This window comes from Crinia signifera, chromosome 2 (assembly GCF_055691185.1).
Source record: "Crinia signifera chromosome 2, ASM5569118v1, whole genome shotgun sequence".
Classification (NCBI taxonomy): domain Eukaryota; kingdom Metazoa; phylum Chordata; class Amphibia; order Anura; family Myobatrachidae; genus Crinia; species Crinia signifera.
Genome location: NC_139218.1, coordinates 360936347 through 360958871, shown reverse-complemented (window position 1 = coordinate 360958871; position 22525 = coordinate 360936347). Strand labels below are relative to the sequence as shown.

General features: G+C 46.0%; 1 protein-coding gene across 6 annotated transcripts in view; it reads right to left on the bottom strand.

The window, feature by feature from the left end:
- ATP8A2 (ATPase phospholipid transporting 8A2) overlaps positions 1–22525 on the bottom strand; it is a 683532-nt gene that overhangs the window by 168207 nt on the left and 492800 nt on the right. For all 6 annotated transcript variants that reach the window (XM_083169883.1, XM_083169886.1, XM_083169885.1 and 3 more), the window contains exons 28-30: positions 19845–19919; positions 15053–15175; positions 10124–10202 (exon numbers count right to left, since the gene is read on the bottom strand). In XM_083169883.1, coding sequence (XP_083026009.1) covers positions 10124–10202; positions 15053–15175; positions 19845–19919 — 277 coding nt within the window. The remainder of the gene's footprint in view (positions 1–10123; positions 10203–15052; positions 15176–19844; positions 19920–22525) is intronic.

The following is a 22525-nucleotide window of genomic DNA, read 5'->3' as shown; positions in this document are numbered from 1 at the left end:
CCTTCACCCAGCATGGCAGTGGCCTTATATACTGTAAGTCTTCGGGACAGGAGTGTCAGTCTTTATATAGGGTCTGATACAGGACCCTTTGTTGGGCTGCGAATTTGCAGCCAGAGTGATTATCGAATGACTGCGCAAGTGTGAGCCGTCTGTCCGAACTCTGGGCGTTTGGGGACAGTAACCTTGCGTTTTCTGGGAGTGCCCCAGAACCCTGCCAGGGGTCGTAGGTGAAAAGTCGTGTAAATGGGAACTCCCAACGTTTCATGGGCGTTCCCATGGTGATCGGGCTGTGATGTCGGTGCCGGGGGCGGACAGTTGACATCACCGAATGTCAGCTGCCCGCCTACTTCCACCCGAAGGTAACGCAAATCTAAGTGACCTGAGAGTCACTTACATATGTGTGCACGTTCCACATCATTCAATGGTCGGAATATGCTGCGCAATATAAGAAACTGAAAAAAAAAAAAAAGTAAATAAATTGGGCCCAATTTAGTTTTTTTTAAGCAAAGCAATAAAGCACACAAATGGACAAAACCATGTGCACTGCAGGTGGGGCAGATGTAACGTGCAGAGAGAGTTAGATTTGGGTGGGTTCAGGGGCGTAACTAACTATTTTGCGCCCCCCCGCCGCACATTTTTCCGGCGCCCCCCCCCCCCCGCACAAACCTAACCTGCCCCCCCCTTCTTACCCGTACATGTCCTGCACCAGCAGTCTGCGTCTCGCCCGGCTCTCTGCCGGGACCTGCCTGACCGTCACGGTCCTGGCCGGCTCCTGCTGCTACAATGAAAACTGACTCTTAGAAAATGGCTGCCCCATACTGCAGACAGAAAACTGTCTGCAGTATGGGGGCAGCCATTTTCTAATTGTCAGTTTTCATTGCAGCAGGAGCCGGCCGGGACCGTGATGTCAGGCAGGTCCCGGCAGAGAGCCGGGCGAGACGCAGACCACGGGTAACTATAGCCCCGCAGCCCCCCTGGCGGCGCCCACAATTTCTCTGCGCCCCCCCGCCAGCGCGGGGGCTGCGGAGCTAAAGTTATGCCACTGGGTGGGTTGTGTTCAAACTGAAATCGAAATTGCGATGTAAAAATAAAACTCCCTTATAACTGTTATCCACATGAAAGAGCAGCCATATTTTACCCTGCAGAGAAACTTCCTTCCTGCCACTGAGCCTAGAGACTACTGCACTACCTCTTGGTCTCCAACCACGGAAAAAGACTTTCGCTTTTTTATCTTACTTACCCCATATCGAGCTAAGTACTAACCATACTTTTTAACAAAGGGGATATACCTGTTGTTCTAGATACATCCTTATATGTCTGTGTTTTTATAATATCGTGCTTGTCATCTCCCACCCACCTCCTTGTTGTCTCCATTCCCCTTCCCCATCCCCACTACCCATCCTAACCAATTTTACAACTGTTATATTTCTCACTGTTACTGTATGTGACAGATTGCTTTAATGTATGAATTTAGTGTATACCAAAAAAATCTTTTACTATTTATATATATATATATTCTTTTATTTTGGTATAATAAATACATTTTTATAGTATACTTTTGCATATACATCTATACCTTTTTTATAACAAATATTAGACCACTGTAAGGCGCCTAGATTCTCCCCATACTCTCCATCCAAACTTCCCCGGTTCACCAAGCCGGTACCCAGAGAATTGGCTAGCCACCCTAAAGATTTTGCAGTTAGATCATAAAAATCTTATAGGTTCCTCTAAACACGTTATACATAGGGTAATCTAATGCACCAGTGTCCTAGAGCTTCTTCCTGATCTCCTCTCATATATATATATATATATATATATATATATATATATATATATATATATATATATACACAGGTTGAGTATCCCGTATCCAAATGCTCGGGACCAGGAGAATTTTGGATAACGGATTATTCCGTATTTCGGAATATTTTAATATTTCAATGATGTATTTTGAAGTATCTTGCATTTATGCTGTATAAACACATAATATACACACAAATATATTTTATTACCACATAAAATACACACAAACATATTTTAATTGTTCAAAAAACAAGGTTTCAAAACGTGAAACAAAATGTGTGTACTATCTCAGCACTGACTTTGAATGCCAAGCAATCATTGTCTTGCACATATATAGTGCCAGTTACATATCATGTCCCCAGTGATGCTGTTACATATGTCCCCAGTGAGTTTTTAGCAAAAAAAAATTTTTTTTTCACTTTCTGGAATGTCCGTATTTCGGAATAATTCGGATAACGGATATTCGGATACGGGATACTCGACCTGTATATATATATATATATATATATATATATATATATATATATATATATATATATATATATATATATAGTATTTTGCACATCAAAGAAACAGTGGCTCAATCGGTACATGCCTGTGCTAGTATATATCTAATATGTACTACTGTTGCATGTTGCGTGGACTCACGCAAACACACACACTGCAAATCCATTCTGGTGTATTTACCTTGAGCACATACCCCCACAGTGTAATTAGTCAGCCTGTGCAGTAAAATATTAAAATAAACCACATGCTGACAATCAATACTGTCTATAGTGAATATAAGCAAATCCTGCCATGCACCTGCGTAGCAATGTGGCTCATTGTGTAGAGAATGTGCCTCAGTGCGTATCTCAGAGAACAATATGAGGTCATATGTGGCTTTACATGTTTTCAAAACGAGAAAATAAGAAGCTGAAAAGAGCGTTGGAGCCAGTTTGCTATTTCTTACTACCTATTGTTTAAAAGATAATGCATTCCGTATGACAGCTGCATGATCGGCATATAGCGCCAGCATTGCACTAGCTCGGGCCAAATGCTCTCAGGTTGATGCAGGTGGCAGGTCAGAGACATATGTAAATATCTGCGATCCCTGTAGAACTCCCTTCCTGTACTGGAACGCTGCCTGTATTGCTTCCTGATCTTATCAGCCTGGCTACAATACTCGTCTTCTCCATTTCCCTCTGGGATGTTTTCTCATACATGAGAACTGGGTGTATTTTCTGTTGCTCTGGTTTATTCATGCAGAGAGGAGCAATGGCAGAGATCAGGGTTGGACTATAACAATAATTAGAATAATCTCATACAAAGATGATATTTATAACTTATAAAAGATCTACTTTGTATTATTCTAATCCTTTTATAGTCAAAACTCGCTGTATTCACTCTGCTGCAAATACAGGATGTACTAAACCTTGAAAAGTGATCAAATGGAGACCGATATACCACCAACCAATCATCTCCTATCTGTCATTTTTCAAACACAGCCTGTAAAATGACAGATAGGAGCTGATTGGCTGGTGGTTTATCAATCTCCATTTGATTACTTTTCAAGTTTAGTACATCTGGCCCCATGGGAGAGATGAAAGGGGAGTCAGTGAGAAGTCACGGTCAGACGCTGCCTGGCTGAACGCAGTCATTATCATTGCAGTAATAAAGAACTAGGGGGAGATTCTCTAAGAATCCCTGCCCCCCCTTCGCCGCCCATCGCATATTTAATTATCGCATATGCTGTAACATATGCGATAATTAAGGCAAAGGACAGCTCTTGCGTTAAGAGCTGTCCTTTGCGGTGAGAGTCGCCGGGTCCCAGCAGGTCCTGGCGGCTCTCCCCTCCCTCCCACACCCGGCGCTGCTGCTGCTGCTGCGCCGGGCTCTCCTCCTCCCTGCACCCGGAAGAGGATCAGTGCAGGGAGGAGGTCACAGGTCCGGGCAGCACTGCACTGTGCTGCCCGGACACAGGTGAGGGGGGAGGGGGCGATGCGGGGCGGCGGGGGGGCGGTGCGGGGCGGCGGAGGGTTGCGATAGAAGCCCATTGGCTTCTATGGGGCATCGCCAGATTTTTCTGGCGATGCCCCCGCCGCGGTAACCTGGCGGGGGATGCTTACAGCATCCCAAAATGAGGTAAAAACCCCGATAACGGGGTTTTTACCGCATTTTTAGCTTAGAGAATCTCCCCCCTAGTGAGAATGCAGTGGCAGCAGTCACATTTGCCTCAGCGCGGAGGCTGAAATGTCAGCTACAGAGCTTGGAGGGATACTCCGCCTCCTGTTTTCAATGACGCTGGCTGCTGGGTATAGCACCATTTTGGGTCCCTTGTTCCGACCTTGCTCCTCCTCTTCCCACCCCCTCTCCTCCACAGGTCCTTAAGGCGAAGGGGAACTAGTCACAACCATACTACTATCATCAGAGTAAACCCTTGGCAGCAGCAAAAATTCATCTGGCGATCATAGGCACACCCTGCACCTAGAGTATAATTAACTTGTGCCCAGCAAGCGGGTCCCACCTCTACGGCGCCATCTTCCCAGTGGCATCTTCAGGATGATGGCATCACACAGTGATAGCAAATATTGTGCCAGAGCCTTTGCTCTCTGGTGCATATCACTGGAAAGGTGGCACCATGTAGGAGATGGGGAAGGGGGGTCTACCTGGAGTTAGATGACTAGGTAGAGATACTTTCCCAGAGAAACGCGTAGAGCTTCTCAGAATGAATTTACCCTGACACCATCAGACTCCTGAGGATTACAGAATTCCATATAAACATCACTGGATACATCTCAAAGATTGGACCTGCAACGATGACCATTATTCTACCCAGGTCTACCGGACAATCTACCAGAATTATCCATCCAGTAATGCATCATGCATCTGAAACCGGCTACCTAGTAATATATTGCTGGTCTAATTAGAGACATCCCTTCTAGTTATTTAAACTATCCTGGATATAGGAGTCCATTAGTGTCATTAAGGGCATTTATCACATTTTAACATTATTCATTTGTGTGTCCCCATATATATATTTTTATATGTATGTGTCTAATTTTTATTACATTTTTCCATTGCTAAGAAACCGTAATTTTCTGAATTATTTGAGAAGCACAGCCATCGCTGGTTATCTATTTGTTTACTTGGTTTATATGCCTTCATGTGTTACTACCAAGTGGCTCCTGGTATCATCTGCTGGTCTTTCAGGGATATCATGTATCCAGGTGACGTGGAATCATAATGTGAATCTTTCTTCCAATATTCGGTAGAGCCCTCCAGAAATGACTGAAATATAATACTATTGAGCTGGCTGGAAGCAGGAATTGAAGAGCCTTTGACTCTTTGTGGACATAATTACATTGCTGAAAAGGGACTATTTTGTGAGCTTTTGTTGTACGCACCGAGGTTTAATGAACTGGGCTGTTCTGTCATTTCAAGAGATAGCTTTCTTACGTTTACATAGGTAAACAGAAACATATAAGGTTGCGATGCAATTAAGTGAATTGTATGTTGTCGTGAAGGCTTTGTGAGCCTACTTGTGAAGTGAGGGATGAATCACAGACGGAGCAGGACAGGAATTTACACGAAACACATGTGCAAAGTTTTGTTTGGTTTAATTCTGCAATTTATACTTTTTACCGCTACCCTCTCATTTATGGACGCATTGGGCTTATTTACAGGTTGCGGCACGCCCCTGTGTTTTGCATTTTCATACTTCACATGTGCATAAGAAAAGGGACATTTAATATATGGATGTCTGTGTTTGCGGCATACATTCACCTCACGGACGGTTGCTGGGGGCAGCCCAGCAGCTTACCTTGGTGCTGAGCTTGCCCCAAGCACGGCGGTCCTGGTGCTTGGAGATTAGGTAATCTCCAAGCACCGCCCCCCGTTTACACTGCGCCCCGTTTAACAGATCCGAACTGGCTTGGAAACGTGTTCCAAATACCGTGTCGGACCCGAGATTTTGGTGTAAAAGAGTTATAATTGAATCTACAGTAATACCTTTTTTACACCAGAATCCCTGGTTCATACCCCATTTACACAGCACTTTAACCCATGTTGGACCCGGGTCTGCGCCATTTACACTGAACCTGGGTCAGTCCTGCTTTTCCTCATGCACATGAGGCACCGCACACAGGTTATGTAACATGCACATGAGGCACTACACACACGGCATGTAACATGCACAGGAGGCACCACAATCACACACAGGACATGTAACATATACAGAAGGCACCACCATACATATAACATATGAGGTGATGCCCTTTGCCTGGTATCTTCCTCCACTCAGAGTCAGAGCTCAGTTGAGCAGAAACACTGCACTCATGCATAGCCTGGGACAGCAGGAAGGGAGACAGGTGCAAGTGTGGTGAGCTGCGTCAAGCAGGAGAGCGCCGGAGGTCTATGGATGGGGATAGCCGAGGGGAGGAGGAATGAGAACATTCCCCGCAGCCAGCCCCGCCTCTTACAGTGTGTGCGCTTGCCACTCTCTGCTACCTGCCGCTGTCTTCCGGAAAGAGCATCCCACGCTTCTGTTATTAGCAGTGCTTCCGCTACTCGGATATCCCAACCCGTGCTGGGACCATTTACACCATGGCAGGACCTGGTAGGAGTCCCGTGTAAATGGACACGGGTTGACCCCTTTTACACCGCCGCTGACCTGGGTCCACAAGGCAAAAACCCAGGTTTTTGCATTGGTGTGAAAGGGGTATAACCCTAAATGATCCCTGTTTTGCGCAACTCAGAGTCTTCTTTAAGTATTAAGTGGAATGTGACCGCAGAGATGTCTTTGTCAATTAATCTGGTGGTCGATGAAACGCAGACATGGTTACTAAAAGCAATCCCTGCATGAGATAGTGATATGAGCGTCTGCTTTCTAAGTACATTATGGTAAGTCCCACACTATTTATGCATGCAACACATTTATAAGTGTCTCCTTAAATATGACATCTGCTCTACATAATCATTTTGTTTTCCGTTAGGCTAGTAGAAGCAGAAGCGGTTTAGGGGACTTATTCAGACCTGCTCACATAGCTGCGTACACTCGCAGCCTAGAGAGCAGGTCAACGCGGCCCGACGCCATGACAAATTCTGGTGGTGTGGTTTATTCTGGCATTATGCCAGAGTCTACAGTGAAAGGTGCAGGTCTCCGGCAATATGGCGCCCATACTTTGTTCCAGAGGACATCTATACTGCGTATGCCGCGGCCGTTTGCTGGAGGGCAACGGGCGGGCATGGCCAGTGTTTCAAAAAATAAACAGGGGCTTGTCACAGCTTCTGTGTAAGCAGCTTCCATCCCCAAACCAGGCCCTAAATTACCCTTGAGTTCAACCGTACACCTTGGAACACAGAATAAATAACTTATGAAGCCATTATGTTTTTACAATAGTTTTTTCCGCTCTGGCTAAGCTGTTTGTTCTAGGTATAACTCATTCCACACCTAATGAATGACAGAGATGTGGCAAGAAGATGGGTTATTTCTAGATTATGGTTCCCTTGCCATCTCTGCACTGTCATACGCTACAAATCAGAAGTGATTTATCGCACTCAAATTAGGCATATATCTTGTGTACATAACAAGATGCTGATTAAACAGCTTTGATTTATTGCACTCGCAGCGTTCCAAGGTGCAAGCCTCAGAAACAAATTTCCCACATTGCTTGTTCTGCTTGTCTAGGAGACAAAATCCTTCAGCCCACATTGTAGTCTTAGCAAAGTGATGTGCGTGTTCCAAAATGCATAAATCAGTATCGCAAGTTGTAAAGAAGGGATAAGCCAAGGATAAAGAATTTGTCAGCGGATTTGCATTGACACAAGAGAGTTCATAGCTCGGTGATAAACACTGAGAAAGTCACTGTGCTGATAATCAGCGGTATAAGCCAATGTGGGGGGCTATCCGCCTGTAAGCTTCTTATCTCAGGACTATCGGAGACACCTTTATTGCACAACATCCATTCAGTTGTAGACTAAAAATGAGCAGAATAATCTAATCTCAGTAAGGTACTGCGAAACACGGCATTGTTCTAATGACACCTTGCTATGACAGGCCGGTCTGGTTGCCAACGAATTCCTAAAAACACTTAACTCTTTGAGTGCCACCGTTGCTGTGAGCGATCCTCGAAATATCCGCTAAAAATGGCATCATCGCTCACAGCGACTGTTCTTTTAGTATCAATAAATACAAATACGGCCAAGTCAATTCATTGAAGTTTAGTTCAATATTGCACCCACCAAAAAAATCAGTCGCTGCGAACGGCGTTAGCATTTTATTTGGATATTTTGGGGATCTCTCACAGCAACGTTGGCACTCAAAGGGTTAATAAAAAAGGTTTGCAATTTTCACACCTATTTTGACAAAGGGGGTTATTCTGATTTAATCGGTCCCCGTATGCGCAGTTATGTGCAGACGCTTGGTGCGAGCGGGCACGGCGAACTGCGTGTTCAGTTTGCGCATAGCATACTGTTCGCACGCGCAGTCATTGAATAATTGATAGGTCTCTGGATCAACCTGAATCGGCCCATTATTACGGGTTAGTTGGCTAGCATGTACCATGTACCATGTACTATCCATGCACTTTTGAAATGCAGTATCCTGGGAGTTCGCTTGACAGTACTAATTTAGGTCAAGAGGTATTTTTATGGTAATTTGCATGTCTTTTACAGAGTCACCAAAAGGGGGTGTACTAATTACCTAAGCCTGGGATTGTACGAGGGACCATTTGTTGAGGATGACAAATGTCACCCCCAGCAACATGGCTTTACATTTTGTGGTGCCAATCACAGTGTTTTGTAATGATTGTTCAGAGGAGCAATGGAAACGGAATTGGTATGGAATCCCAGCGGTAAAAATTCAGACCGCCGAAATCCCGACAAGGGGGGGACGTGGGTCGCCCCTCCCCCTTGCGGGCTCGCCAAGCAGCGGGCCCGGTGTCTCGCTACGTTAGGCACACTTATTTCTTATCCCTCTATGGGTGTCGTGGACACCCACAGAGGGAGGAAGTGCAGGGATTTTGGCAGTCGGGATTCCGGCGTCAGGATTTTGACCGCCGGGATTCCGACCGCCAGGAAAGTGACTGCATCCTGTGGAAACGCCTCTTGGATTTTGTCATGTCTCCTCTGGTTGCACAGGATGTCTCAACAGCAAAAGGTTGCTGTGAAAAATATAGACACGTGAAAAAGTCGACATGAGTTTTTCATGTTTTTTTGTGTTTTTTTTAAACGGCTTGTTTTTTTTAAACTTACTTCACCATCCATTATCGCCATAGAGGGAGAAGATAATAATGTTTTTAGCTTAGCAAAGCACCGAACCCGAATCATGGCAGAGCGAGCCATGCAAGGGTACGTATCACACTAATTGGGGGTCCATGTCAACAGTTTTTGTGAAAAACTGAAGCTTTTCATGTGTCTACCTTTTTCATGCAGATCTTTTTTCACCCTGTCGACCTTTTGACAATGGTGACCTTTCCCATGTTGACCTTTTGATCTAGTTAACCTTTTATCCCTGTTGCCCTATTGCATGTTGACCTTTTGGGGTAGACCTACAGTAGGAGCATGTATCCACGTGCACAGGGGCACCAGCCACCAGGACTGTGTCACTGGCGCACCTGCTGAAGATGGCTCCATCTGTATTGACTGTCTATCTAATAATCCTGTATAAATGAATGCCAAAAATAGAAACAGGTCGCGTCTCTGTGGACAATGAGGACAAATATGTGAACTTCTGAAAAAAAAAAACAATGAAGCTATAATCGCATACTATCATGTTCATTAATAACCTCTGAAGTCTTCATTGAATACTTGCAATAAAAACAAATAAGTAAAAATAATAATAAAATAAAAACTTCCCGCAGTTTCTACAGGCTGGATCTAAAGCATTGTTATTCTTTCCTTGCACTTTTCCTCCTGGTTTAGGGCAGCGTTTGAGTTTTATAGGATAGGCTCAATGCATAATGCAGTGTTTTACAATGTCATAATAACATGGATTCCATTCTCCTTCCCAGGGGAGGCGTGTCCTCAATAATAGGATGGAGAAAGTTTCCTGGCAGTTTAAAGTTAAGAAAGTGGAAGAAGTCAACAAAGTGCAAAAAAAGTTAAACTGAAGTTGGTGAGTGATTGATGAGTCAGGGAACTGGTATAAAAATGTGTCTTAATTGGTAAAAAAAAAAGAAAAAGAAAGGAGTTCACGGCCTGTCAGTCACAGGCATTGTCTTCAGCCTCCTGTAACCCTGGTTTCCCTTCGTTATTTCTGCTAATGAAATCTACAACTGCATTGGCAAGAAATCAGTACTGTTCTGTATCTCAGTTACTGAAATAGTCATTTACTTACCGTGTTCCATCATTTTCATTGGGAACCAGATGAGGATGAGAGAGTGCACCAAGGCATTGATACAGTGGCCCCAAAACACCTAAAACAAGACAAAACCGTGATATCACCAAAACTGACCAAGAGACAAGTCATAACCGGCGGATTCTGGAGCAAGGCAATACCTAGATTTGCCAGTGTCTCTTTTATTCTAGTAAAAGATTCTTTATTACATCTCATTGCCCACATAATACTAGGCGTGAAACAAAAAGCCTAAAGCACTTGCAAATATTGTATGTGAGATCTCTTGCAGAGTCCTGGCACTCATTAGGGCTAATGCATGCAGACAGGGGCATAAATTCCTACCATGCACCTAGTGGCCCCGGCTTGCACATGTGCTACAGGGCCGGCGCTACCCACTCAGCAGCTCCTGCAAAGCAGGGAGGCGCCATGCTGAAAAGGCGCTGTCTCCCTCCCTGCTCTGCTAAAGCTGCCTCAGCCCTCTGTCACTGCCTCCTGCAGGCCGCCCGCAGCGCCTGTCTGACAGCGGGCGGCAGTATGGAGAGGCTGAGCATCTCCCTACACCGCGCACACACTGTCCTCCTCCTGCGACCTGCCCCCTCTTCCTCACGGACACTTGCGCTGAGGCATGTAGTGCTGTCTGTGAATGCCTGGATGAATGTCCGGATCCACCCCCTACCCATTGCTCCCTGCGTCTGTCAGTTGACAATCAAATGACGAACAGGCAGCATCACCGCCTCCCCTTCCTTCCCTCTTCTCAGTGTGCTGTGCCAGTGCCACTGCCAGTCCTGAACACTCCGCCCCCTCTATCTCCTCCCCTCTTCTTCCATCTCCTCCTTCTCTCCCCTCCTTTCCTCCTCAGTCACGAGTGCTGCACATACTTTTTGTACTGCTTTCGGATCACATCGCACAGGGCCGGCGCTACCCACTCAGCAGCAAAGCAGGGAGGCGCCATGCTGAAAAGGCGCTGTCTCCCTCCCTGCTCTGCTAAAGCTGCCTCAGCCCTCACTGTCACTGCCTCCTGCACACCGCCCTCCCTGCCTGTCTGACAGTGGGTGGCAGTATACAGAGGCTGAGCAGCTCCCTGCACCGCGCACACACTGTCCTCCTCCTGCGACCTGCCCCCTCTTCCTCACGGACACTTGCGCTGAGGCATGTAGCGCTGTCTGTGAATGCCTGGATGACATGTCATGTCCGGATCCGGCCCCTACCCATTGCTCCCTGCGCCTGTCAGCTGTCAATCAAATGACGAACAGCCAGCAGCGCCGCCTCCCCTTCCTTCCCTCTTCTCAGTGTGCTGTGCCTGTGCCCCTGCCAGTCCTCAACACTCCGGCCCCTCTATCTCACCCCCTCTTCTTCCATCTCCTCATTCTCTCTCCTCCTTTCCCCCTCAGTCACGAGTGCTGCACATATGCGGACACAGCGCTGAGATGGTGTATGCATACATGTACATGCACCGGAGATAGGATCGCATGTTGCATACACTCCCACAATCGGGCTGCAGCTTGTTGCAATGGCAATATGAAAGGGCGCAAAATGTATGGTTTGCAGGAGGGCGCCGGACACCGTAGCACCGGCCCTGACATCGCACACACATTGCATGCATGCTGTGCGATGCGATCTAGCCCATAACGTATGCGATTCTCACAGCGTGTATGGGAACCATTAGTGCCTGCAACATTTTGCGGACACAGCACTGAGACGGTGTATGTATACATGTACATGCACCCGAGATCCTCCATAGATCGCATGTTGCATACACTCCCACAATCGGGCTTCAGCTTGTTGCAATGGCAATATGAAAGGGTGCAAAATGTATGGTTTGCAGGAGGGCGCCGGACACCCTAGCACCGGCCCTGTGTGCTGACATCCCAGCGACTCGCCAATAGCACAAATGGGAGAACAAAGCAAATAGTAATGACTAGAGCCCTGAGGAGAGGTTCTATCAAAGCTCGGAGAGAGAGAGAGAGAGAGAGAGTTTTGAGAGATAAAGTTCCAGCCAGTCAGCTTCTGCCTTACATTTTACAGGCTGCATTTGAAAAATGACAGAAGCGGATTGGTTGCTACATTATATCTCACAATTTTATCTCTCTTCAAGCTTTGCCAACTGCCGCCATGCTGAACGCCCGCATCCCCTCACTAGAAAGCCCACATTCCCTCACTAGCACACAAGGGGATGTGTAGAGGAACACATCTCCTCAAATGCGGCAAGGGGAGAGAAATCATTGATGGTCACCAACCATCTAATGATTTTTCTCCCCTTTGGTAATGAAAGTCAGTCTGAACTCCAAAATGATCGGGACCAGAAGCATTTTGTATAACGGATTATTCCATATTTCTGAATATTTCTATATTTCAATGAGGTATTATTTATTTATTTATTTATTTATAGGTTCTTATATAGCGCAGCAGATTCCGTTGCGCTTTACAATAGTAGACAGTGATAAAACAAACTGGGTAACAACATACAGACTTGGAGGTAGGAGGGCCCTGCTGCAAGCTTACAATCTATAGGGATATAGGGGGAAACACAAGGACAGGCACCAGTAATACCATAGCAGTCCCACCAAGTTACAAGTCCAGAAGGGTAGCTATATAATACATAAGTGCCTCAGAGGGTTATTCATGTAGAACTTAAACATTATAGGCTTGCCTGAAGAGGTGAGTTTTCAGGGAACGCTTGAATGTTTGGAGGCTATTGGAGAGTCTTATTGTGTGTGGAAGGGCATTCCATAGGATGGGAGCAGCCCGATGAAAGTCCTGTAATAGTGAATGGGAGCTGGTGATCCGTGCAGAAGAGAGACGCAGATCTTGTGCAGAGCGGAGTGGTCGAGATGGGAGATATTTTGTGATAAGTAGAGAGATATATGCTGGTGCAGTATGGTTAATAGCTTTATAAGTTAGTAGAAGTGTTTTGTATTGAATACGGTAAGATACAGGTAACCAATGGAGGGACTGGCAGAGCGGATCAGCAGATGATGAGCGTCTTGCAAGGAAGATCAGCCTAGCAGCAGCATTTAAAATGGATTGTAGTGGTGAGAGTCTGTTCTTGGGAAGACCAGTCAGGAGACTATTGCAATAATCAATGCGGGATATAATGAGTGCATGTATAAGAGATTTAGTAGTGTCTTGTGTGAGATACGGTCGTATTTTGGATATGTTCTTTAGATGCATGTAACATGATTTGGAGACAGATTGAATGTGGGGAAGAAAGGACAGGTCAGAGTCGAGGATGACCCCTAAGCAACGAGCTTGTGGGGTAGGGTAGATGGTCGAGTTGTCAACAGTGATGGAGATATCAGGATGGTAACTGTTCTTAGTTGGCGAGAATATAAGTAATTCTGTTTTTGAAATATTGAGTTTGAGTTGGCGGGAAGACATCCAAGATGAGATGGCAGAGAGACATTCTGAAACTCGGCCCAAAACCACTGGTGACAAGTCTGGGGTTGATAGATAGATTTGAGTATCATCCGCATATAAGTGATACTGAAATCCGAAAGAGCTTATTAGTTTGCCAAGAGAGGAAGTATAGATGGAGAACAGCAGAGGACCTAAGACTGAGCCTTGCGGAACTCCGACTGACAGAGGTAGTGAAGAGGAAGTAGAGTCAGAGAAGCGAACGCTGAAAGAGCGATCAGATAGGTAAGATGTGAACCAGGAAAGGGCTGTATCATTAAGACCTAGGGAGTGTAGTATTTCTACAAGAAGAGTGTGATCCACAGTGTCAAATGCAGCAGATAGATCTAGAAGAATAAGTAGTGAGTAATGGCCTTTAGCCTTAGCAGTTACCAGATCATTCACCACTTTAGTCAGTGCTGTCTCAGTGGAGTGTTGAGAGCGGAATTGTGCATATATATTGTATAAACACATCAAACACATGAAATACACACAAATATATACAATTTTGTACATAAAACAAAGTTTTAGGGTGATTGAGACCCCCTTGTTGCAGGACGAATTCGGTCTCTTGACCGATGGTGGGGTCTGCATATGCACTCACTGGGTTGTCCACTCTACAGTGTGAGGAGTGGGAGTGGGTAGGGGCAGAGCCGACAAGAGGTATGCCAGGCTCCGGTAAAATGGGGGGGTGGCCTAATTGCAGGAGGTGTGGCCACCTCCTGTGATTAGGCCACCCCCCAAAAATTTTTATCAGTAAACCGCTCATGCAGAGCTTGCTGTCGGCAAACCACATGCTGTACGTGTGTGCTTCCGCCAGAGAAGGACGGAGGGGGAGAGGGTCGGACCAGGGCCTCCGCCAGGCCCCTTCAGCAAGCCCGTGCCTGGGTAATTAGTACCTGCTCCCCCTCTCGGTGGCCCGGGGTAGGGGGCTGGAGCAGGGGAACTTCCAGCGTGTTATGGGCATACCCATAAAATTACTGAACGTTCCCCTCCACATGTAGGCATGTCACATGACGTCAATGCCCACTCCAAGTTCAGCCAGGATAAAATGTCCCATGCCATGTCCCCAGTAGTGCTGGTACAGATATCCCCAGTAGTGCTTTTATCAAAAAAAAGGAAAAAAAAATTAATTGTGGATACTATGGTTTTCGGAATAATTTGGATAATAGATATCTGGATAAGGGATACTCAACCTTTAGTATTAAAAGCAACAGTACTCATTGTATAAAGTACAGTATTTTCTGTATGACCATTTAATGTATCTTTCTTGTGATTATTATAACAAAAGTAAATAAAGACAAATAGGGTGAAATGTAATAGGATGAGAGAATCAGAAAGTTTTTTAAAAGCGGCAATCATTTACACTGCAAAACCAGTTTGATTTTGATTGCCGCTTTAAAAAAATGGAGATTTCTTACCAAATCTCTCACTTTCTGAATCTCTCATCCTATTAAATTTCACCCATAGTTTATAGCAACCGTTTACTAAAAGTCCTACAAATGTAAGCACTGGATAAACAGCTATTAGACTTACTCTTGTGTTAAATCCATCTGCATTCTGAGTGATTTTGTAGAGCTGTGGGAATCTTAGCATGCTATCTTGGCTGCAGGAGCGTTCGCAGATTCCCAGCGTGAAAGGTGGTAAGGCAGTGAAAATCTGTTAAGAGAATAACGGCGATCATTACAGAGATGGTAACTATGAGGACAGGGGAGAGAAAATACATCAACAGGTTGTTACTGTTCCCAGAATGCTCCAACATCCACCACAGCCAGGAGACGACAGAGCTGATAACTGGTATGAATCATGTAGTGATAGTTACAGAACTACTGGCCCATATGTAATATACAGATGTGACCGTGTCATTTGCTTTTTAAAATGTATTGTCATTAGTCTTAATTAGTCTTAAAGGCTATCAAGCACATCTAAAATTGGATGGAATGTACTGAATCCAGCACAGGTGCAAATGAATACGTCATTGTTTGTAGCGCTGGTTCTGCTGTTGGGTAAACTCTTAACCCCGTAGTTTGGGACAGAATTAGAAAGCGACCCATCTGATACTAAATATTATAGATTATGACGTCCAATGGATTACTGCTTGTACCCAGAGAATTCTATGAAGTGTGTACAGTATTACTTGAAATGTTCAATTAAATCTGTTAAGAGAATAACGGCGATCATTACAGAGATGGTAACTATGAGGACAGGGGAGAGAAAATACATCAACAGGTTGTTACTGTTCCCAGAATGCTCCAACATCCACCACAGCCAGGAGACGACAGAGCTGATAACTGGTATGAATCATGTAGTGATAGTTACAGAACTACTGGCCCATATGTAATATACAGATGTGACCGTGTCATTTGCTTTTTAAAATGTCTTGTCATTAGTCTTAATTAGTCTTAAAGGCTATCAAGCACATCTAAAATTGGATGGAATGTACTGAATCCAGCACAGGTGCAAATGAATACGTCACTGTTTGTAGCGCTGGTTCTGCTGTTGGGTAAACTCTTAACCCCGTAGTTTGGGACAGAATTAGAAAGCGACCCATCTGATACTAAATATTATAGATTATGACATCCCATGGATTACTGCTTGTACCCAGAGAATTCTATGAAGTGTGTACAGTATTACTTGAAATGTTCAATTAATAATTCTTTGTTTTGTAGCCATAGAGGTTTTGATTTTTGGGGGTATTCAATCCTGAGCGGAAATAGTAGCCAACAGTATTGAATCCCAGCTGGTACTCGCCGACAAGAGGTTTGTCTCCCTATGGAGGTAAATCTGCAGATTCCGCGGCCGTTTCTGACTCTCTTTGCCCGTTTTTGCAGATGCCGGGACTTTCGGACTATCGTAATATATTACGCCAGTCGAAAGAACAGACCCTACATTGAATAATGTCAGAAACAGCCTTTATTTCCGCCTGGTGGAAATAGCAGCTGGGATTGAATACCCCCTTAGCCTTCCACTGCCAGATACAATTCCGAAATTGTTAGGTCAACCTGGACAATACATTGAGGATGCTTCTTGTATACCATCTTTATGTTGGATCTGAGCTTATGGACCTTTCCTCTGAACTTTGGTTTCCTCACACAGGTCAAAGACAAACTGGTATGTCTGCTTTACATGATTATTATCATCATGATAATGATCAAACCTGACCGCACCGATGGTCACAATGTTCCTCTAGAACTGCAATCGCCGTTTTCACGATTGCACATGCAGGCAGGGGGTGTTCTGCACCTCATCCTGCATTTACATTGCTCAGGATCCCATATAATAAGCTGCTGCAAGCAGTTTAGCATAAACGATCCTTAGTAAATTAGGCCCTGAGTACAACATCAAATCATCAATCGCACCCATCATATGCAATCGGTAAAAAGTTTGCTGCTGAATTTAGCACATACATTTTTTTTTTTTTTAGGCTGGTGGTAAAGCTTTGCTTGGCTACATCTGTATGTAATAATAAGTAAGGCTTTTACACAGTTTAATACAGGAAAATTGCTGTTTGCTAGAAGACAAATCCCGCGTAGATGATGGAATCGGTCAGGTAGACATCTGCACAAAGTGCATTTCATGAATGATTTGAAGGAAGAATAAGCTCAAATTCTTAGTAATAATGGGTGTATTGTGGTACTGACCCCAAGGTGTGCATCCAGGATTCACATTTCACTGAAAGCGATCTTCATTCCGGCTACAGCGCCTGTTATTACCAGATACTGTAGTCTCAGCCATGCATTAAATGTGCCAGTAATCCCACTAACAGGACTAGATCCTTACAGTGTCGCCAGGTCAGGTTCCCTCTGCTCACTCACACTCTACAGCAAACCTCACATTGGATCCTGCCCCCACTTCTGTGGAACTGATGCAGTTCCACTGAACAGAAGGAAATAATCTTATATTGTTACTGTAGGTCTAGAAAATTCAGACAAAAGTAACAGTTGTCTATCTTTTAGATGAATGGGTGGATGGATAGATAGATAGATAGATAGATAGATAGATAGATAGATGGGTGGTTTTTCCTGCCTCACACTGCATCTAGGCAGTTACTGAGTGAGTGTCTCTAATACCCCTTTCAAACTGCAAATGCCAGGTCGCTCCTGGTATGGGTACACAGGTCCGTCCCAGGAGCGACCCAGCATTTGCAGTCTGAATGCTACTGCAGAGACCCAGCTTATTGCTGGGTCGCTGATGGCAGATGGGGGTGGGGTAGAGCAGCGGTGCATTGTCAGGGGATGGGGAGGAGGCATTTTTTGGAGCTGACGCTGTCTCCAAGCACTGTCTCATCCAGGCAGAAAGGGACCCAGGTCGTTCGACCCAGGTTACCAATAAACACAGCACTGCAACCCGGGTCACAACCGTGTTCAACCGTGGTTGTGGTCAATCCTGCGGGTCATTTACGACCCCCTCCCTCGTCGGAACATGATGAAGGAGTCCTCATTAATGATTATCCTGCTGCAACCGCAGCGGTCTTCTTAAGGCCTAGTTTATTCCATGCTTCTTAGCTATCAACCGTCTCGATGTGCTGTGGGGGGGTAAAGTTATTAAGGTGACTGCCAGATGGCTGTGCCAATGTAACTTACTGATGGAACCATTACATTATGTACATTGTGCTACAGCACCAGCCGGGCAGCCTAAAGCCAAAGTCTCCTTCACACACCACAAGCATTAGATCCTACATGCCAATTGTATAACATGCACATGGGCAGTATGACTGGCGAGTCCCTGAGCGCCCATACACGTGTGTTTAGCAGCATTACAATGGGATCTACACGTGTATTAGCCTAGGGCACCTGAAACCTTTAATAAGGCCCTGCCAGGGTCAGTACTATGACCGCCAGCCAGGGGCGGATTTAGGGATGAGGGCGCCCCTAGGCACAACAATAATGTTTACTAAGTAGGACAGTTTATAGGGGCAGTATCTGCATGTCCTATCCATTTACACTCTATTTAAGATGGAATACAGTACAGTACAGTGGATATTTTGCAGTTATTGGTACATTTTGGGCTGACAGTACTATCACAGGCATCCAAGTGCCGCCCCCAAACATGTGCCGCCCCTAGGCCGGTGCCTCACGTGCCTAATGGGAAATTTGGCTCTGCCGCCAGCATCCTGCCTGCTGGAATAGCGTATGTACAGATGGAGCGCCCCTTATCCTTGCCCGGCGCACGCCAGAACGTTCCCTCTGGCAAGCGCCGGCGGACATGCACTCCATTAAACTGGGACCCGCTTCGGGGAGACAGGCAGGGTTAGGGGGGTCGGGGCAGCAACGGGGACCGGCGGAGGAGACGACGGACAGCGGTGGGGGGCTCCATCGCCACAGGCGCACGAGCGTCTCATGCACGCGTGCCTCCTGGCGGGAGGTGGAGCCGGCGGTAGTTTTGCCAGCCCCTCAGGGCTGGGGGGGGGGGTGTACCTGTCCTGCGGCTGTGTATATAAAGCGTGCGGCGGCGGCAGCGGGGGGGGGTCTCTGCAGTCAATAAGAATTTAATAACGAGCGCTATCCACCGGACTACGCGGAAGCGCTTCTGTTGTGAAAACACTGGCCGCACGCTGATTAGCTGAATCTCAGCCAATCAGCGTGCGGCCAGTGTTTTCACAACAGAAGCGCTTCCGCGTAGCCAGGCGGATAGCACTCGTTATTAAATTCTTATTGACTGCAGGGACCCCCTGCTGCCGCCGCCGCAAGCTTTATATACACAGCCGCAGGACAGGTACCCCCGCGGCACGGGGGGAGGGGGGGCGGAATGCCGCCCTCCAGTGGCCGGCGCCCTAGGCAAATGCCTAGATTTGCCTAGTGGTGGTGCCGGCCCTGCAGCCCCTGCAAGGAAAAGGCCAGCTACACCTGTATCCCCTAGTTCATTATTATTGGACATTATTTTATAGAAACTGGCTTATATTATAGGCATAGGGGTCCTTTAAATGTTTTTTTTTCTTTTGCGTCCACTGAATGCACATGATGGGTAAACTTTCACATCTAAATCTATACCAAATCTACAAAAAATGGAATTAAACTTTATTGAACTTTATTTAATGTTCCCATTTTATTTGAAAACAAAAAAAAAAGCATCCCAGGCATTTACCAAGGGAGTACAACATGATTTATGGAAAATGTGGTTTTATACTGAATTTACTCCCCTACAACTGTTTTAAATATCGGTCACATGTTGCATCAGAACAAGATGTTTTTCTCAAAATATACTTTAGCATAACATGAAAACCTGGGCGCAAGATAATGGACTGCGATAAACATCAGAGACAGACAGAGAGAGCGGACTCTGCGAGGCACTTTTATGTGTAATCAAAAACCAAAAATGAGTCACTTACCACATTGTACAAGCCAATGCACCATCGTTCAAACAGAATTTGTCCAGAAAATCCATTAACAAATGCGAACCAAAGCTGAAACATAAGACAGAGGCACAATATTACATTGTGATACTTCACTAAATGTTTCCATATATGAAAAGGAGCAGGAGGGGGCTCAGACGGAATGTAGACCACCAGCTGGACACAGCTGTGCAATGTTGCTAGAACATAATTATCATTGTTGTTTCAAATGTGTTCTACTCAAATCAGCCGGTGATGGTGAATTTCTGTACCTGAACTGTTTCGGCTTAGTGGCATACATCAGAGATGCCTTTCTATGCATCACATGCATTAGTAAGGGGGGAGTATGCAAGTAATTATAGCCAGACGTAAACTGCTTCACCGGTGCTTAGATTAAATCTCCTATACCGTTCTCTAACATCTTTGAAGTTATCATCAGCACCATGATAAAAAAAAACAATATAGATGCAAATATGCTTTAGGTACTTGTCCGATGTAAACTAGACGTTAAAGTTCACGTTCCTAAAAATTTCCGTTTTTTTTTCATTTGTTTCAATTCAATTCCAGATAATTTTTTAGATGTATATTGAACAAGGATAACTTCCGGAATCAATGAGCTTTTGCAATTCCAGAAGCTAAATAAAAAAAAGTTATTTATCTGGGATTAAGGTTCTACTGCCCTCTTGGCAAGTGAAAAAAAATCCCCAATAATGGCAGTTATCAAGGACAATTGAATTACTGCCTGTGGATCAATTAGCCACAGTAATTTATATTGGATAATTGAATTCCCCCCCTGAATGTATAATGTGGTGCTATTCAAAGCCACCCTTTTTGGTAGTTTCAGACACGGGGGGTGACATTCTATGGTTTGACTTAAATGCGCATGTTTTTTTTGCGCACCACATCGCCGCAAATCGCACTTTTAGAAATCGCACTTTTCTGTCAAAATTCGCATATTTAATGTGATGCGTTTTTGAGGCTGAAAAGTGCAAAGTGGTGCGATTTGCGGCAAATTGGTGCGCTGTCTTTAGTCCTGAAAATGTGCGATTTTCATGTCTGAAAATCGCACGTTTTCAGGAAAGCGCAAATTTAAAAAAAAAAAAAACGAGCGCGGGGTCCCCCGCCCGAGCATAACCAGCCCCGGGCTCACTGAGCCGGTGCTGGTGACATAAAATCAGGGTCCCCGACAAATAGGGGTCCCCTTGATTTCATGAAACCAGCACCAGGCTCAAGGTCCGGCGCTGGTTCCCAAAATACGGGGGACAAAATGACTAGGGGTCCCCCGTATTTTAAGAACCAGCACCGGACACAACCAGCCAGCAGGGTAATGCCACAGCCGGGGGAAACTTATTATATAAGCTCCCGCGGCCAAAGCATTAACCCCCTGGCTGGTCAGCATGGGCAGGGGTCCTGGGGAAGTGGGGACCCCCCCAAATGAAGGGGTCCCCCCCTCCAGGACTTACCAGCCCATGCTGATAGTCCGGGGCTGTCCCCGATGCCCCTGGGCGGTGGGCATCGGGCTGATGGGATTGTGTAAAAAAAATAATAAAAACTATTGTTTTTTACTGGCGAACTATGAGTCCCAGCAAGCCTACCCCGCATGCTGGGACTTGGAGAACCACAAGTCCCAGCATGCGGGGCATTAAAGGGCCCGCTGGCACTTGTAGTTCAACAGTAGAAAAAATAGTTAACAAAAACACACTGACACACTGTAAAATAAAAGTTTAATACACACATAACACACACACACTGATACTTACCTACCTTGAGCCCGTAGGTCGGTCCCTGGATCCTGGGTCCGGGCTCCGGGGCTCCAGGGCAGAAGAGTCCGGTTCCGGGGCCTTGGTCCTGGTTCCGGGGCTGGTCCTGGGGTTCCGGGGCTCCTGGGCTGAAGAATCCGGGGTCCAGGATCCGAGGTAGTCCCCAGGGGTACCTAAGGAAGCAAATCCTACTCACCTGGTCCCCGGCGACGACCTCGCCATCCTCTCCGGTGACAGCGCTGCTCCCATCTGGTACCCGGCTCGCAGGACTTTGACAGGCGCAGAGATGTTTCCTCCTCGGCGTCTCTGGACAGAGTGATTTCTGGCCAATCAGGAGCCGAGAAAGTCGGCTCCTGATTGGCCATAAATCATTCTGAATACAGACGCCGAGGAAGGAACATCTCTGCTCTAGATGCGCAGAGATGTTCCTTCCTCGGCGTCTGTATTCAGAATGATTTCTGGCCAATCAGGAGCCGACTTTCTCGGCTCCTGATTGGCCAGAAATCATTCTGTCCAGAGACGCCGAGGAGGAAACATCTCTGCGCCTGTCAAAGTCCTGCGAGCCGGGTACCAGATGGGAGCAGCGCTGTCACCGGAGAGGATGGCGAGGTCGTCGCCGGGGACCAGGTGAGTAGGATTTGCTTCCTTAGGTACCCCTGGGGACTACCTCGGATCCTGGACCCCGGATTCTTCAGCCCAGGAGCCCCAGAACCCCAGGACCAGCCCCGGAACCAGGACCAAGGCCCCGGAACCGGACTCTTCTGTCCTGGAGCCCCGGAGCCCGGACCCAGGATCCAGGGACCGACCTACGGGCTCAAGCTAGGTAAGTATCAGTGTGTGTGTGTTATGTGTGTATTAAACTTTTATTTTACAGTGTGTCAGTGTGTTTTTGTTAACTATTTTTTCTACTGTTGAACT